At 41.9% G+C, this 19,838-nt stretch overlaps 1 protein-coding gene across 4 annotated transcripts in view; it reads right to left on the minus strand.

The window, feature by feature from the left end:
• CFAP61 (cilia and flagella associated protein 61) overlaps positions 1-19,838 on the minus strand; it is a 447,743-nt gene that overhangs the window by 217,079 nt on the left and 210,826 nt on the right. For all 4 annotated transcript variants that reach the window (XM_075339389.1, XM_075339390.1, XM_075339388.1 and 1 more), the window contains one exon: positions 3,681-3,808. In XM_075339389.1, coding sequence (XP_075195504.1) covers positions 3,681-3,808 — 128 coding nt within the window. The remainder of the gene's footprint in view (positions 1-3,680; positions 3,809-19,838) is intronic.

Raw genomic sequence — 19,838 nt, forward strand, 5'->3', positions numbered from 1 at the left:
TTGCGATCGTTTATCGGTGCTTTTAGGCTTTACACGTTGCGACGTAGTTACCGGCGCGGATGTGCGTCACTGTCGATTTGACCCAAACGATATCACAGTAGCGATGTCGCAACGTGCAAAGTACCACTTAGAGTACTAAGATTGTGGAATGCCCTACCACAAGAGGTAGTAATGGCAGATACTATAACAAGTTTCAAAAAAGGGCTGGATGATTTCCTCAGTACACACACCACTGTCGGTTATAAATGATTTAGTGATCAAATATATAATTGGTGGAGGGAGGACCTAGGTCTTTTTTCAACCTATGTAGCTATGTAACTATGTCATTTACTGGACTGCTTGCTGAAATTTTTGATAATCTCCTGCTGATAAAACAGTGATTTTAGCACAAAAGAACTAGTAAACCTGCTGCTATGTGGTCCACCATATTAATGAGCTCTATATAACACCACCCCACCACTGACTGCTACTTTCTGCCTATGCACAGTGTATACAGAAAGCTGCCAATCAGCAGTGTGAGCAGGTTATACACAGCTCAGCATTCTGAGAACTGGTAGAGCCGCAGCAGATAAAACACTGATTTTGCAAAAAAAAAATGCAGCAAGTAGTCGAGTAATGAAACATCACTAGAATTACATTATCTACCCCTACATCATACTGCTCTCAGATGGAGTAGCGAAAACTTGGTGACAGATTAGATTACCAGTCTACAATTGATTTCTCATGCTATATCGGCATGAGAAATGAATCGCAGCATGCTGCGTTTGGCAATGAGTCTCAGTTCACACGCACTCATACAAGTCTATGGGTGCGTGTGAAACATCACACTGCACTCGTAGAACAAAAGGAGACAGGGCAGCACTCACCGATATCCTGGGACTATTTTATTTTTCAATGCTGACAGGTGAGACGGACATGAGGGAATGCAGGGAGGGGAGCACGAGGACGACGGTACCGTTTCGCACCACTAGGGGTGCTTTCACGGGTCCCGTGGATATACTTGTTTAAATTGGGCAATAGCACCTCGGTAAGGGACTTTGTTGGATCCATCAAGATTAGACAAAATGCTTTTCCGTGAATCTGAAAGCAAATGGATGTAATCAAGGAAACTTTACACTGAACTGTGTTTGGGACAGAAACATCACACTACCTCCAGTATAGGTAAGCAGTGCGGTGCACAATCCTTTTTTATTTTTCTAATCACACTGTACTCGCATGTCATCTGGCCGCAGTGCGATATACGCTGAGACAGGCCGCAGAGGAGATAGGGAGAAAGTGCTCCCTCTTCTCCGCAGCTGTGATCCGATTGTAAGATCATATCACAGACGCATGAGCCTTGGCTCACACTCACAGCAGAGGGTCATTAGCATATCGCTTCTGATGCTATCGCATTGTAAGCTATGCGCAAGTGGAACTGAGGCGTTAAAGTTTAGATCATTACAATTGCGTAAAAGTAAAATGTTCAATTACTGACAGCCCAAACCACACTGATAAGCCTGCTCCCAGTGGTCCTAATCTATCCATCCCCTATGGCTAAGGCCACACGAGCATGCGTTATGCTAATGATGCCAGCTCTCTGTGCTGTAAGCGGGCTCCGAGTGTCATGCCACTATGATCCGATCCTGCGATCAGATCACAGCTGCGGAGGAGAGGGAGGGACTAATCTCCCCATCTCCTCCATCGCTTATGCGATTATCACACTGCACTCTGGTGTCATCCGAGTGCAGTGTGATGTTTCACTCACATCCATAGACTGTTTTCTTGGTCTGATTAGGGGTGAGAAGAAAAAAAAAATCGCACATGGGACCGGCCCTATAAACTAACATGGGTCTGAGAGGAAGGCAAATTTTTATTTCATTCCACTCGGACTGTTTAACTCGCCATGTGTCCTAGGCCTATCACTAAATAACAGAAAAGTCCCTTAATGCATGTCCCACGCATTATAACTTTATTTTAATACAACATTACGCTGTTAGAAGTCAGAATGAAATAGCTTTTTCTTATTTTTCCTTTAGACACAAAATGATCCTAAAATAAATGATACTAAAAATCCACATTGATGATATTAGAAATCAAAAACATAAAAATAACATAAATAATGAGACAAAATAAATAGCCTATTATTATTAATAAAATAAGGGCCATGTTTCATTATCAGTGATTGATTCCAATTTAAGAGCTGTGCCCTTTCTGAAAACTATGGGATAAAAGCTGCGATAGTTATAACAAAACTGAGGATAACTGACCCTCCACAGGCCAATCGCCAGTTGTCTGCCACAGCCCCTGTATCGGCTGTTTGACTGCAGCACTGATTTCATGTCGGCAGAGCTGCAGCCATTCAGTGACATAAGTGGCACGTGCCAACTACATGTCCAGCGCTGCTAAAGTCAGCGATTGTCTACAGCGCCGTGGATGTGACGTCAGCACTGGGGACAAACAACAGAGACCAGGACAGCAGCAGAGAGTCGGTGAAGGTTAAGTGATATTCAACTTGTTTTTGAAAGTGAATGATCGGTGCAGGAAACAGTGACTGAAAAGTTAGACTTTTAGGAATTTATCTTTTAAGGCCCCCTTCACACCTCAGTGATTCCAGTACATATGTCACTGTTTTTAAAATTAATGTGTCTGCGCACACATCAGTGATTTCTCTCTAAGTTCACTGTTTTCTCTGGCATCACTGATGTCACACGGACCACACAGTTATGTGATCCATGTGACACGTACCGAATAAAACATGTGCCTGTGAAATAAAATAAATTTCTATGCTCATCTTCTCCAACGCTGCTGTCTTCAGCGCTGCTGTCACTTGCTTCTAGGCCTGCTAATTATGCTCGTGAATATTCACTGCACCACAACCCAGAAATAATAGCAGCGGGGATACAGCAGCGGCTGGAGACAGCAACGCGGGGGACATCAGCACCACGGACAGCAGAGTCGGGGAGAGGTGAGTATAAAGGTCCTGCTCTCCGTGTGCTATTACGGATAGCACCAGGAGAACACACATGTGCTATTACGGATAGCACCCGGAGAACACACATGTGCAAAAATCACGGCACACAAGTGGCCAATATGCACCTTTAACACGTTAGTGAAAAATGTGTGTGTTTTTCACTGACGTGTGAAAGAGGCCTTATAGATAGGTTTCAAAGTTTCTTAGAGCAATACATTTGTGAAAGAAGTTTAGATACTATTCCGGGGAATATTTAGAGACTCTAACAAATGTTGTGATATCATAAACTATAAGATATGTTCTTTTTTAACTTTTTTACTTTATATTTTATAAAAACTAACACAGGGGATCTTAGGATAGGTCATCAATGTCTAATTGGTGGGAGTGTGACACCCGGAACCCCCTGCCAATTAGCTGTTCCGATACCTCCACCTACCGGACCTTGTTGTGGCACTGCACAGCTCTGTCCACGGAATAATTGCTGCAGTCAGGTACTGCACATACACCCTCTATTGATTTGTATAGGGGTGGGTATACAGTACCCAGCCATGGCCAATATACAGTTGACAGAATTGCAGCTTCGCAACTGTGTAGCTCAGGCTAGAGGCATTGGTAACATCTGAACAGCGGGGTTGCCGATCCGATATTGATGACTTATTCTGAGGAAAGGTCTTCATTGTTAAAGTCCTGCACAAGCCCTTTAATAAAAATGAGTGAAAAAGAATCTTACCAAAATACAAGCGTTTCAAGGAAAGATACTCCAACATCTGATGCACCCACTACGACAATACGGGCATTGATGGTTATTTTGGGCTCCAAGGTAAGCTTCCGATTAATGTGGTACAAAGCATAAGGTGGCTGTGGAAAAAAAATGAACACTAGATTATATTTTATTTATTTACACTGGTAAATCATTGCACTTCAATCTCCTCCACAGCAAAAAGTGTACCACATTCATTACGAGGACAAGTACTGGTTGGATCTGCCTTTGTTTTGTTTTTATTTCTTTCTAATTTTTGTAATCAGAAAAGTGGCAGACAAAATACCGCAGCTTTCCACATTTCTTTATGCCAGAAAATTGGGATAAATATTCTGATAAATTTGTCACATAGATTCTAATTAAAAGTTTTCACAATAAGGTGCAAGTGATTTTCAAATAGAAAACTACTGTTATTTATCAAAAAAAGAACCAAAATGATTTAATGGAAAATCCTATTTTAGATATGTCATTTTAGAAAGTGGTTGGCACAATCATGTTCTTCAAACACTTTATACAAATAAATGATTTACTGAAATTATAATATATTGTTGATTTGAAGTCATATAAAATATTTCTAGGGCACAATGTTAGAAACATCTTAAAAATGGTTAAAAAAACACAATAACAGGTATTCAGTATAAAACATTATCAACAAAGTCAATAAAACTTGTAATATGCCAACTAAAATAGCTATAAAGACAACTCAGCATCAACAAGGAATATCTGGCCACTTGTGTGGGAGTGAACTTATTCTTAATTATGCCAGAGGTATCATTTCTTTGTTTTGTGAGTCAAGGGACATGGGCCATTGTTTCATGTGGGACTGTCCGGTGCCCTTTTTTGTATGCTAACTTGTGGGATGCTTGCTGATTGCGGATTCCATCAGCCCCTGCGGTGTACTAGCTGGTATCATCTGGAGGACAACTGATGTAGCGAACAATGAGGGAACAGCCATTATCTCCCTCCAATTCTGTTGGACAAAATACCCAAAAATGGAATCTGAGGGATACAAAAAGGGGCCTGCTCCATGTAGAACCACCTTCCGGTGATTCTACAGGACGAGAAGTCTAGTGACCATGGTTTTAGCTGGTGGATTACAGAACTGTTCCTCTATCCAACAGTGAGTCCACAAACTTGTTTTGAGAATGCAGGTTGGAACTATTTGGTCACCTGGTCACATACATCTCTGTGCTCAGTTGGCGTCCTAAATTTACTGCTATCGCCTCTCAGTGGTTGCCTGCCAAAGGTGGGGTGTTGTTGGCTGGGAAAGTGGCCTTGGATGCCTCGAAGTCATGGAGGTATTAATATCTGGCGAGTCAGCAGAAGGGCGAGACTCTGTCACTTGCGCCATCTTGTGTCCTTGCTGGGAATGTACTATATACTATTGTCTGTTGGTAAGCTAATAGAGTCTTAGCGGAGTGTGGTAACCTCAGGCTGTGTTGTTTGGGTAGTGTTCTGTCCATGGGGAAGGAGTTCGGGCATTCAGTGGAATGAGTTCTGGTCCATGCCACCTTCCTACAGACAGCCAGGCCAGCAGACAAGAGCACCCCGACCCTCATGTCTCCACAGACTCCACATTTGCTAATTTATTATTAAATCAGATTCCTATTTAATCATATTTCCTGTTATTGAGTTTTTGCATCTGCACCAAAATTTGGAAATATGAGCCAAATTGTATTATCTTCCCTTCTCCATTTCAACCAACACATGTCTTGCTAATCCAAGCTTTGTACAGAAGAATTCTGACATCCAGTGGCCACACTAGGTACCATTAAACTGGGTTATATTAAAAAAAATAAAATGATAGAATAAGCTGTTAGGCAAGGGCATTGCTCAGCTTGGCATATGCTCGTCACGCCTGTTTAAAGACAAATATGCCAAAATGTATTTTAATGATTTTCACCATTTTCCATATCTGAGTCGTTTTTTCACATGAACTAATAAATACGGTTCCATAATATAAGCTGGATTATTTTAAAAAAGCTGTGTAACTCATTAAAGTCTAGATGATTTTTTATTTTTATTTGACAATGGCTACACTCCAGTAGCTGAAACGCGTCGCTGTTGTGTCAATATCCACGGAGGACTATGTCTTAACTGTTCATATGTTTATATGATCGTTTTATTGGAAACCAAGTAAAATAAAGCACCTGGAAATTTACTGACGTATTTCTCCTCCTTGCGCTGGGCAGAACTCTTTCCTCTTCATGATCTAAAGCACACCACATCATTTGTAAAACATGGTGGAGGCACTGCAATGTGATGGCTGGGCATGCATGGCTTCCAACAACACTTGGTCACAAGTGTTTATTGATGATGTGACTTAAGCAGCTGGATGAATTCCAAAGTGTATAGGGCTATTCTTTCTGCTAAGGTTCAACAAAATTAAGCAATGTTGATTAGACAGCACTTCACAGTACTGATGGACAATGACCCAAAACATACTGCAAAAGTAACCCAGCAGTTTAAGGCAAAGAAGTGGAATATTCTACAATGGCCAAGTCAATCACCAGATCTCAACCCCATCAAGACCCTGAAATGAATAGGCGTTGTAGAAAAATGGCTGCGATTCCTAAACGGTTCACAGGATATTTTTGTTCCATGCCATTAAACCTGAAAGGCTACACTACAACTGCATCTCAGTTGTTACATTTTAAATAAAAAATAGTGGCATGGAAAGCCAAAATCGTGAAGATTTGGTTACTTTCTAAATAGTTATGGACTAAACTGCATATACAGTGCTAAGCATAAATGAGTGCACCCCCATTGAAAAATATTTTAATGAACATCTCACTGAAAACAATAATAATCTCCAAAATGCTAACAAGACTGAGTTTAATATAACATTATATTACCCATAATATGAAAGTAAGTTTAATAATATAACTTTCATTACAAAATCTTTAGTTTTACTCAAACTAGTTGAAGCAAAAAAAAGCTCCCTGACACCAGTAGCACTCTTACAGCCCCACGTACTGTAAGGACACTGCCACCACCATGTTTCACTGTAGGCACTTTGCAGTTAGAAAAATGAATTCAGATAACTGTTCTTGGAAATTGGTCTTGTACAAATATCCAAACACAAAAACAAACAGACACTGTACAATCACATTTATTTTAAAGGACACACTAATAGAAGCTATTAAGGTGTAAAAAATTTCAAGAGGCAATCCAAATCTCGGCGTAGTGCATACCTTGCTCCAATATATACCAACATCTATATCACAAAGAACCAAATTACTAACTTTTTGCAGTTTTACAAGTCTAGGGTACTGGCTTCAAATCAGTTGCTCAATTAATGTATATGAAGTACAGAAAAAATTATTAACATATTTTTAAAGTCATAGTCCAATCTTATAAAGTATTGGTATCATTAGGATATGCCATCAATTTAGTATAGGAGGCAATCGAACTTCTGTGGCCTCCGATGGTAAAGTGATGGTATATCTTAGCAATACTATTATTTTATAAGATATGATTACAACTTTAAATAAGGTTGATAATCTTGATAAATAAGAGGCTGTTGCAGGTCTAGTTTAACATTATCTCCCATTTACTGCCTTTTCCCAGGCTGGTGGTCATAAGCGCCGCTATGCAGGGAATACTTAGTAAAGGACACTATGGTTCTTTTATTCTCAGAATCGGTGGAGATCCCAAAGATGACACTCCCCACTGAATATAAAGTGATGGCAAATCCTAGCAAAGCATTATCATGACTTTATTAGAAAGGAATAGTGTTTAACTAGCAATTTAATTCTTGCCAACTTAAGTTCAGGCCTTTATGATCTTTCTATAGATCTATATTTTTAAGTAAATGTATATATTAAATTTACTTACAGTGGTTTGCAAAAGTATTCAGCCCCCTTGAATTTGTCAACCTTTACCCACATTTCAGGCTTCAAACATAAAGATAAAAAAAATTAAATTAATGGTGAAGAATCAACAAGTGGGACACAATTGTGAAGTTGAATGAAATTTATTGTTTATTTTAAACATTTTTAAAAAATAAATAACTGAAAAGTGGGGCGTACAATATTATTCGTCCCCTTTAAGTTAATACTTTGTAGCGCCACCTTTTGCTGCGATTACAGCCTCAAGTCGCTTGGGGTAAGGGTCTATCAGTTTTGCGCATCAAGAGACTGAAATTCTTGCCCATTCTTCCTTTGCAAACAGCTGGTGCTGAGTGAGGTTGGATGGAGAGCATTTGTGAACAGCAGTTTTCAGCTCTTTCCACAGATTATCGATTGGATTCAGGTCTGGACTTTGACTTGGCCGTTCTTCTAACACCGGAATATGTTTATTTTTGAACCATTCTATTGTAGATTTTGCTTTATGTTTGGGATCATTGTCTTATTGGAAGACAAATCTCTGTCCCAATCTCAGGTCTTTTGCAGACTCCAACAGATTTTCTTCAGGAATGGTCCTGTATTTGGCTCCATCCATCTTCCCATCAATTTTAACTATCTTCCCTGTCCCTGCTGAAGAAAAGAAGGCCCAAACCATGATGCTGCCACCACCATGTTTGACAGTGGGGATGGTGTGTTCAGGGTGATGAGCTGTGTTGCTTTTACGCCAAATATATTGTTTGGCATTGTGCCCAAAAAGTTCGATTTTGGTTTCATCTGACCAGAGCACCTTCTTCCACATGTTTGGTGTGTCTCCCAAGTGGCTAGTGGCAAACTTTAAATGACACTTTTTATGGATATCTTTGAGAAATGGCTTTCTTCTTGCCACTCTTCTATAAAGGCCAGATTTGTGCAGTATACAACTGATTGTTGTCCTATGGACAGACTCTCCCACCTCAGCTGTAGATCTCTGCAGTTCATCCAGAGTGATTAAGGGCCTCTTGACTGCATATCTGATCAGTCTTCTCCTTGTTTGAGATGAAAGTTTGGATGGACGGCCGGATCTTGGTAGATTTGCAGTGGTATGATACTCCTTCCATTTCAATATGATCGCTTGACCAGTGCTCCTTGGGATGTTTAAAGTTTTGGAAATCTTTTTGTAACGAAATCCGGCTTTAAACTTCTCCACAACAGTATCACGGACCTGCCTGTTGTGTTCCTTGGTCTTCATGATGCTATCTGTGCTTTAAACAGAGCACTGAGACTATCACAGAGCAGGTGCATTTATACGGATACTAGATTACACACAGGAGGCTTATATTTATCATCATCAGTCATTTAGGACAACATTGGATCATTCAGAGATCCTCAATAAACTTCTGGAGTGAGTTTGCTGCACTGAAAGTAAAAGGGAACGAATAATATTGCAAGCCCCACTTTTCAGTTATTTATTTTTTAAAAAAGTTTAAAATAAGCAATACATGTTGTTCAACTTCATAATTGTGTCCCACTTGTTGATTCTTCACAATTAATTTAAAAATGTTTACCTTTATGTTTGAAGCCTGAAATGTAGGTAAAGGTTGACAAATTCAAGGGGGCCGAATACCTTCGCAAGGCACTGTATTTACGTTATTCACATGTTTTTCAGATGTGTGCGTTCTCTGCCTGTAATTAAAAATACAAACACTAGCCTGTAGCCCTGCTTATGCCTTGTAGATATTGCTAGTGGAGAGAATATCTCATGGACCTTTGATTAAAAGCATATGAATAACATTCTATTAAAAGGAAGAATCATTTATCTCATCGATGTCTTTAAGGTTTTTGATTTTTCTGCATATATTAACCATGAAGGACGGTCTATAGTTTCCAGCTAAACAATATGTATGTCAGGCAGCAATTTCCACAGTAGCAGTTGGGTATATGAACCGTTAACACTCTCAGGGTTTAAGAAGATAAAAGGCTCCTATGACATGCACATAGCAACAGCTTTACTTTCATCAGACCCAGGAACAGGATCCCTGATAAGTACATTGATGTAAAAGCGGACATTATACAACTTCACCACGCATTAGTCAGAAAACATATGGAGTACGAGTTATCAATCAAGATATGAAGATGTCTGCTGGTAATGCTTGACGGGTAATTAAACAAAAAGGCATAACGTGGAGGTATTTATCAGATGCTGTCTGGGCTTGTTTTCCATGCCATAAGGCCCAACGCTATGTCAACTCATCAATATTGTATAAGGCTTGAACAAATGTTCCACATGGACTACAGAATGAACATTCAGATGCCTTTCAGTACAAAGTAAATAGCTTAGGGGTCCAACAGAAGGAAATCAGTAATTGTCCACCATTACATTGGTACTACAGTGCAATAATTATGAATAGCACTAAAGATCTGTATGAATATGTGGATCTTCAATTTAATTAGATCCAGCCCATTTTAAACACTGAAAACGGCCATTTTTAAAAATCTATTCAAAGCACCCATATACCTTAGACTAGGGCTGGACAAAGTGAGTGCCACGGGCCACATCCGGCCCTCTGGCTATTCCAGTATGGCCCAAGGAGTGTGACAGCTGAAGGGCTCAAAATAGTGGATCGCAGGCCACACCATGGTTTCTGCCAACGCTGCTGCACATCAACCTATGTCACCACTATTTACATCCTGTGGATAGCGGTGAATACATTGCTGGAGGGAAGAGGCTGCTGGCCTATTCTTTCACTGCTGAGTGTGTGAGTCAGCTGTGCGGAGTATCAGTTCAGCAGAGCGGTGGGGGAACTGGTGAGAGGTGAGTATGTGGGGTTTGTATTTTTCATGTGCGCATGAGAGCATACTGTATATAGTGGGCTTTGTGAGGATTATGCATATAGGGGGCCATGTGGGGCTCATGTATATAGGAGGCTATATGAGGACCATGATATACATTGACGAGCAAAAGGGTAACAATGTTTTAAACTTTTGACTTTTAGGCTCCATATCTCACCATCCACTACAGTTTTGAAGGTGAGACTACATTCATTTTATAGAAAATCATCTTGGCTATCTCATACATAAATTTGACTTACAACAATTTAGTATATGATTAGTTATGAAGATTCTTGTATGTTACTGCATTGTTACTGTTTTGCTCCTGGTATTTGAAAAACATTTTCTTCCAGTATACTACAAAATTACAACCTGTTTTCACATTCCCTCATAGCTCAGTGTTTTAATAGGTTGATTTCCAAAAGAAAGAAAAGTCACAGGTTTGAATCAAGGAGTAGCAAAGAAAAAGATTTTCCAACAAAAGAGAAACAGCATCATCCAGCTCATTAATAACGATGAAAAACTGCGTCATGTAAGTGCCATGACAGTTGGAACAATAAGAAATGAAGTCCATGCATCCATTCAAAAGCAAAGAGGTGTATGTCCAGGCAAAATATCAGAGTCAACAAGTCAGTTCATCACAAAGTCTATCGACAAACACGGCAGTGGAGATGGGTCAAGTGCTTTGTAACAGTAAGATCACAGACAACCATGCAAGCACTGTGCGATGCACATTACACAAGTCTGGAATGGCGGTCCGAAAAAAGGCGAAGAAGCCTTGACCTCAATATCATCATGAGAATCATTAGCTTGAGTTTGCAAAGAAGTATGAAAAATGGACGGTAGAAGATTGTTAATGTGTGATTTGGAGTGATGAGACGAAAGTCAATACACTAGGCTCTGATGGGTGGAAATGGGTCTGGAAGAAACGAGGGAAAAAGGGGCTAATGGATCGAAAACTTGAAGGACCTGTTGTGGAGACACGGGGATCAGTGGGTGCTCTCGTCCACTAAAACCCGCCGCCTTTAGAAAGACAGCGTGGCTCAGGGCTCATCCTAACTGAACGCCGGCCTCCTTAATCGTGGGCGTAACACTACTCAGACAACACAGGGTGAGGGAACCACAATAATTAGACTTTATTGGATCCCCAAACAATTAATGGCACATAACACATAACCAGCAAAACACACAAATGTAACAGGCAACAGAGTCTCACCCTTCCGCTGGCTCACCAGGGATGTAGAATGTCCATGCCTCAGAGGTTCCAGGGCTATTTACTCCAATCCAGCAGCACCCCGCTAGATTTAGGAAGCTATATGAGGTCTGCAAAGTCTGTAACAGGTGACTGAACTGTCCCAACCTGAGTGTCCTCCTTAGGTAGTCCTGGTATGATGTTACAATCCTGGCAGCCGGAGTCGAAATCCCTAGGCTGTGGATATGGTCTCCAACCGGAACTGGAGTCCCTAGATTGAAGCCATAAGATATCCTGATCCTCTAGTCAGCTCCTAAGAGCTTAGACTGGATCGATCCATCAGCATCCATCAACAACCCCCTGGTGGCTTAAAGAAATCCCTTTTATAGCCACAGCCTTCCACTTGGGTACACTGCGTCCTCATCGGATTGGTTGGACAAGATTGCTTCTCCCATTGGATGAATTTCAAGCTGCATGGATAATGTTCATTTAAATGGTGTGCATAGAAAGACTGAGGATATCTACATGAAGTCTGCAAGTCACAGACTCGACAATGGCTACTAAGGTAATCACATTAGCAATACACAACTACAATACAATGATTACTGGAAGAGTCTGGAGATACAATAGCTAAGCAAACATGAGGTACTACACAAAAGAACAATACGTCTGGCTGAATGTTAAGAAACTTTAACCCATGAGAGTCCATGTCGTCACACCTTTAGTGGAGGAAGCCTGATGACATGGGGTTGTTTCTCAGCCAAAAACATTTGATACATGGCCAGGATCGATGGTGGTTTCAATGCTGAGTTATAAGTGAGTATGCTACAAGAGGAGTTAAATCGTAGACTCGAGTACATTGGATATGAAAAGGACGAAATATTGTTCCAGCAGAACAACGATCCGAAGCATACATCAAGATTGGCGAAGAAATGGTTCAGTGACAATGAAGTATAGTTGCTGGATTGGCCCCCACAGGCCCCACACCTCAGCTCAATTGAACACTTGTGGGTAGAGATGGGCGAACCCGCAGATATTCGAGAACAATGGGTCCAACCGGATTTAAAAAAAAAAACAAAAAAAACCAAAAAAACACCACCTGGTTCGGGACCGAAATTAATCCTGAATATCTGCTGCCTTGATATCAATCCCCATATAAGTCTATGGGGATCCAAATATTGTGCTCTAAAATGGTGGTAGAAAGGGCTAGGGAGATTAGAGCAGGAGCTTTAGGCTGTGTGCGCACGTGTGCATTTTTCATGCGTTTCCGCAGCGTTTTCAACTGCTTTGTAAACGCATGTGTTCTGTGTCCCCAGCAAAGACTGAGAATTTTGCAAAATCTATGAGCAAGCATACAGTACGCATGAATTCTGCATCCATTCTGCAATCCAAAGCGCAGTTTTGGAACGCACATGCGGTGTCAAAATGCTGCGGACTATTTGTCAAACGTGCGCACATAGCCTTATACTTAACGAATCTCCTGCACGGCTGTAACTACTTCCAGGGAAACTCATTACCCTCATACATATTCACGGCTTCTTCCGCCCACTGGCAGGCACAGCATCTCTGATTGATACGATTGAACCTGCCAAACCCAAACATCTGCTGGTTTTCCCATCTTTAATCATTGTATTTGTAAAAGTATATAAAATAAATGAATCTGATTGGTAAATAACGTAATTAAAAAAAAAATAGAAAAAAAAAGAAACAAATGCCAGAATTAAGTTTTTGGGCCACTGCAACAGTGCAATAATATGCTATAAGAGGCGACCAAAAGATCAAAACATCATATCTACCCCAAAATGGTATCAGTAAAAACGTCAAATCAGGACACAAAAAGAGAAGTCCTCTCACAGGCCCATATCAGAAAAAGTAAAAACGTTATGGGTCTTGGAAAATAGCGACAAGATTTTTTTTTCTTTTTTTTACAAAAGTTTAGTTTGTTTTTTTTCACCACTTAAACTGAAAAAAAGTACACGTTTGGTGGTTACGTAATATAAAGAACTTAGGAGGGTTGATAATTTTGGTAGAGAACCTTTACACGTGTTTTTTTTTATTTCAGCACTCGATTGGTGCTTTAATTGTAAGTACCCCTCTCCTGGTCTTATACTTACCTGCTGTCGTCTTCAACTGTTTCCAGAGTTGCTCCGGTTGGTCTCCTGTGATTTGTGACCTGCTAGCAGCTCCAGTTTATTTTAAAACTTTTGTGCTTTTACTTATGCTTTTTATTTGTCCCACTGGTACCTAACTATGTATACATTTTATTGCTCATATAAGACAGCACATTAATTCTAAATTGCCATGTACAACAAATTATAACTTGACGGGTTTAATAGGTACAATAACACAGTAGATCTATGGTCATTGGTTATCCCCTGGCTGCCACAATGACCTTGAAATCAGTAAGTGGGAAACGTATGGGGTGACAGAGCGTGCCTCCTCCATCTGTCTAACCACCAGATGCTGTAAAATGTAACTGATGTCCACTGCCAAATATGTGGCTGAGTTCTTTATGCCATTATAGGATCATACATGTACAGCAAATTGCATGAACACCTTCATAAAAATATCATATACATGTGTGTATATATGTATGTACAGTCATGAGAAAAACTAACAACACCCTCTTTGAATTGAGATAAACACATGACAAATTACAAAGTATCATTATTAAAAAAGATACCAGGACAAAATGCACCCTTACTGCTTTCATAGAAATTAAGATGGTAAGTAGCAGCCAGGTGATACTGATCAAATGCCCTTGATTAATGGTTCATCAGCAAGTGTGACCTACTCTATAAAAGCAGAAGTTTTGCAAGTTTGCAGGTCTGTAGCAATTATGCATGCGATAACAAAATACTAAGGAAAACAAACTATTGGTGAGCAAGCACTAAAATGCTCGGGAGTTCGGCACTCGAACTGAGCAGGTGGGACTCTCGGACGTGCATGAGTACCAAGAGTACCGAGTATAATGGAAGTCAATGGGAAACTCGAGCATTTTTCCAGAAGACCCTAACAGGAGGACTGGGCAAGCAGGAAAATCGCTGACATGAATGGAAACAGGACTCAAACGGAATGGAAACATCATGTGGAAGACGATTGGATGCATCTCTGACTCTCAGGTCACTGCCGGGAACAATGTTGTCAGAGTATTACACCACTTTTTCAGACTGACAATGAAGCATACAAAAGATAAAATGGATTTTACAGGAAAAAAATGTTAGGAAACATTCTTTTCTGTAGAATGACTTCTATATAAGGCAGACTTAAAAGGAGAAAAAAAAATAGACTCCTCCCCCCCTTAATAGCCAGGCCATTTCTTACCGTACTTCCCAGTCACTAATGATTACAGTAGATGACATAGTAGAGAGGGGAAATAAAACGACACCCACCAGTATTCACAGGTAAATGTAATTTTAACATTTTACTACCTTATCTGGGCATGTGGTGTGTGTGACATGACCAGACATATCCTGTTTAATTTATGAATGAGGAACTCTGAAACTCACAAAGCCTATACAATGCAAGAAGTGCCAAAAATTAGAAGAAAGAGGGACTCTGATACATCCTTAATTAGACAGAAACGGAGGGCCTCATACACATTCTGTCAAAATAGTTAGGTAGTGGGATTCATAAAGCCTATACAAGTGCAATGGCTACTAAAAAATAGGAGGAACTGCAATACACCCTGAAAGACATGTAGAGGAAAGCCTCAGAAAACACTTTTTCCCATTTTTAAAGAATGGGATCCTAGACTGATAAAGCCTGTGCACTAAGTGCAAGGGGTGACAAACATTTACCCCTGGATGGTAAACATCTATGTATGTAAGAAAAGTGTAGTAGGAGGCCTCATGCACATCCTGAAAAAAATTAAAAAGAAGGGCATCATACACACACTGGAAAAATTAAGAGGGAATGTCACATAATGAGCCTCTAAAAATTATGAGTGAGGGCCGCCTGTTTACCTTTTAAAAACTTTGAGCGATGGCTGCCTGATGACCCTATAAATATTATGAGTGAGAGCCGCTTGATTACTATCTAACAAAATTTGGAGCAAAGGCCACCTGATGACCCTCTAAAAATTTGGAGCAAGGGCCGCATGATGACTTTCTAAAATTTTGAACGAGGGTCGCGTGATGACCCTTTTGATATGGTGGAAGAGGAGGACAAGAAAAGAAAGAAATCTGTCACATGGCATTTGGCTTAAAACTCACCGAGTGTCATGACGGTATCTGGCGCTGTTGACACCACAGACTGACAGTCCACACTGAGGGTTTCTCTGGGGCTTCTGAGTTGCACACGCAGGCTTGGGCGTCGACCAGCTGTTTTCTCATTAGTGATTGGGCTGGAGGGGGTAAATCTCCCTTAGTCTGCTGGTTACCTCTAGCATCAAATGTTATGAAAAACCTATCACACCTTCTCACCACCTTTTTAAGATGGTGGAAACTGACTTACTGTGCAGATTATAGCTTTAAGCGATAGTAGTCCATGTGCGGTTGTGATCCAGTTGCTGGTGAACTACTGAATGATGCTTGTTTATTCCCTTCCTGCTCTTTATTTAATCCTGATCATATACTGCCTGATACAGGGCTAGGTTAGCGGTCCAGACCTCTTCACTATCAGAAGTACCTCTGGGATAAGGGACAGCTAGGACCTCCTAGCCTGAGAGCTAGTCTTGGAGCCCCTGTCCCCAGTTATCCCCTTATACTTCTTGACAAAATCATGAACCTTATACCCTTTTTTGGGTGGGAAGAAGCATGGGAATACACCAAAGAAAGGAACAACTGAATTGGATTTAGGCTTTTCTGCTATCATCCAGTGGGGATGAGATGTCTTGGTCAAGCTAGGCCCTGTTTATTTTGATAAGAGTCAGCCTGTCAGCATTTTCAGATGACAGGCAGATGCACCTATGAGTTATTATGCCCCCGGCGGCAGTTAAAAGCCTCTCTGACAAAATGCTAGCGTCAGGGCAGGTCAGCACTTCAAAGGCGTAGAGAGACACAGTTCATGCCACATGTCAAGCTTGGATACCCAATAGCTATATGGCACAGAGGAATCACCGAAGATGGTGCTACAGTTGGCTAGGTACTCCTTCACCATTTTCCAAAACTTTTCCCTCCTTGCCAGAATACCCCGCACATCAGGGCCTGGGTGCTGGGAGGGCCTATTGAAACTGTCTCAGTCCTTTGATAGTGTTCCCCTGCTTCTGTTGGACCTGGTGTGTGTCTCCCTCGTTTTTGCTCCTTGATTGCACAAGGAACTATAGCACCTGCCGCCAGCGTTTTTAGATGGTATTTTTTTGCATGAATTGTTTGACTAGGGCCTTCTGGTATTGCACCCTTTTACTAGCCCTCTCCGCCGCAGGAAGGAGAGGGGGCAGTGTGGTGGCTCATTGGTTGGCACAGCAGTCTTCCAGCACTGGAGTTCAAATCCCATCAAGGACAACATCTGCAAGGAGTTTGTATGTTCTCCTTGTGTTTGACTCCCAACAGTCAAGACTTTCCCATCCCCTACAGGAGGACAACATTCCATATCCTCCTCCTCTTCAGCATATCCACACTGAACAGATGGGATGAAGCTGGTGTGGGTTGTACCCTCTGTAGTGAAGGCAACCATCTCCTGTTTCTCCTCCTCTTCCTCCTTCTCCTCATTATCACCCAATCTGTGCTGAGAAGATGAGAGGAAGCTGGGTTGGGCAGTATCACTTTCTTCCTCCATCTCAACCTAGTCCACATGCAAGTCTTCCTTTTTAACTGTAAGCAGCGAGCGTTTGAGTATATACAGAAACTGGATGGTTACGCTGATTATGGCGTCATCTTGGTGGATTCCTCAAAGTTTTGTAGAACCTCACAGATATTAGACAGCCATGCCCACTTGTCGGTCCCTATGTGCGGAGGCTGACCGTAATAATTACTGGCATGTAGTAGCTGGTATTCAATTACTGCCCTCTGCAAGCACTGCTGTAGCACTGCCAGACTGCTGGACTTGCGGAAATGGGCGCACGCACAGCATACCTTCACAAGTAGCTCAGTTAAATCTGGGTAGGTTTTCAGAAACTGCTGAACCACTAAAGTGAGCACGTGGACCAGGCATGGTATGTATGCGAGCCACCAGGTTATGGCCATTATCACAAATGACCATGTCTGGTTGAAGGTTTAGCGGTGACAGTCACAGATATGTCTGGCCTGTTATAGCTTTCCACAACTTTGCTGCAGTGTGCCGTTTGTCACCTAAACAAATTAGTTTCAGCAGAGCCTGTTGCCATTTCATAGAGGCAGTGCTTCCAGCTTGTGACTGATATGGACGACATGTTCCAAGATGATAATTCGGATGAGGATGCGGAGAGGGTGCAGGAAATGACATAGGAGGTGGAGGAAACCCCTGATGGAACTAGTACCTACAATTCTGCGTTGGTCAGGGCACGGGTGATGTTATAGGACACATGCTTGTGTAAGGCAGGGATGGCACAACAGGAAAAATAGTGGCGGCTGGGGACCTAGTACCAAGGGATGGGCACTGCCATAAGGTTGCCAAAGCCTCAGTGTCAATAAGCCTAAAAGGCAAAATTTACAGGGTAAGCAGTATGGAAATGTGCTTGTTTAGTGCTCGGGCCTGTGGGTGGGTGGCTGGATATTTAAATTTGCGTTCCAAGGACTGAAGGGACAGCTGAATGAGACGTATTTGCTGATGGAGCTTGTGAATGTGCAATGACAGGTGCAGGGCGGGAGGCACCCGCGTCTGCGTCCTGGACAGGGGATTGGCAAGCACATAGAACAGGGGAAGAGGCTCTGTTGTCACATGCAGATACTAATTGTGGACCCAGGCATTCGGCCCACCTAGTCGGCTGCTTTGATGACATATGCATGAGCATGCTGGTGATGATCAGGCTGGTAGTTGTCAGGCTCCTGCTGTTCTTGATATGGCACAGGTAGCAAATGACCATTATTTTATCGCCTGCATTTTCTTTAAAAAAAGCACCAGACAGAGTAACGCCTAACCTGGCCTAGAAACTTGCAGTATGGGGGTGCTATGGGAAACAGTTGCCCGCCTTCTCCCTCTGGACACACCACTGCCTCTTCCTGCCTGTTGCAGTGCTGCAGATCCCTCCCCCTCTGCGCTGCTGTTCTTGCTCTGCATGGCACCTTCGCCGGTTGGGTCAGTGACTTCATCGTTCACCACCTCATCTTCCACTTCTAAACTCTGGTACTCCTGACTTCCTGACGTAACACCACCACTTGTTGGCAACTGTGTCTCATCATCATCTATCTTTTGAGATACTAATTGCTGTTCCCCACCTTCGTCTTCTGACCATGGCTGCTCAAATATTTGGGCATCACTACACACGATCTCTTCATTTCCCTTTTGAAGCGTGTAGGGAGAGAGGCCAGAAACAATACATGGAAATTTAAAGAGCTCTTCTGAGTGTCTGAGTGTGGAATCACTTGTCTCCTGGGACTCGCCATGGTGGGAGGAAGGAAGGAGGATCAGGTTGAGGATTAAGTGGTCAAGACTCTTGGCTACAAAGACAGTGTGGATCTGGGAAACATACTGGAAGCATTATCTGCCATCCAACCAATCACCTGTTCACACTGTTCTGGCATCAAAAGTCGTGTCCTGCACCCCCCTGCAAAATGGGACAGGAAGGTGGGTCCCATGGATGAGCTCGTTTGTTGTGCTCCTGCAGAGTCCTATATGAAGCCAACTATCCAAAAGCTAAAGCTTTGCTGAAATTAGGTCATGCAGCAGAACAATGATTTCCATCACACCACTAAACCTACATAAGAATAGCTAAAATAGAAAAAAAATAAGGCGTTTGAAAGGTCCAGTCAAAGTCCAGACTTCAACCCAATTGAAATGCTGTGGCATGACTTTAGGAGGGTTGTACATAAATGAATGACCGCAAAACCCAATTAACTTAAAAATGTTGGCCACTACTTTAACATTCATGGCCTCTTGTTAAGACAGGTCATCAATGTCTGATCTACCGGGGTCCAAGACCCGGTGGATCAGCTGTTCTTGGTGCTGCCACTGCAAATGCTCAGTTGAGAACTGCCCCGTCTTTTGATAGTGGCCACTGCCGGGTACTGCCCATTTGCCTCCCATTCAAATCAATGAGGCAGATGTGAAGTACCTGGCCGCAGCCACTATAGGTTAACTGGGCAGCTCCGGAACTGAGCATTTATGGCCATAGGCTGCCACCGCTGACAGCTGATCGGCGGGGGTGCCAGATATTGGACCCTAGCTGATTAGACATTGTTGACCTAATCTAAGGGGCACTTT

This window comes from Anomaloglossus baeobatrachus, chromosome 3 (genome assembly GCF_048569485.1).
Source record: "Anomaloglossus baeobatrachus isolate aAnoBae1 chromosome 3, aAnoBae1.hap1, whole genome shotgun sequence".
Classification (NCBI taxonomy): domain Eukaryota; kingdom Metazoa; phylum Chordata; class Amphibia; order Anura; family Aromobatidae; genus Anomaloglossus; species Anomaloglossus baeobatrachus.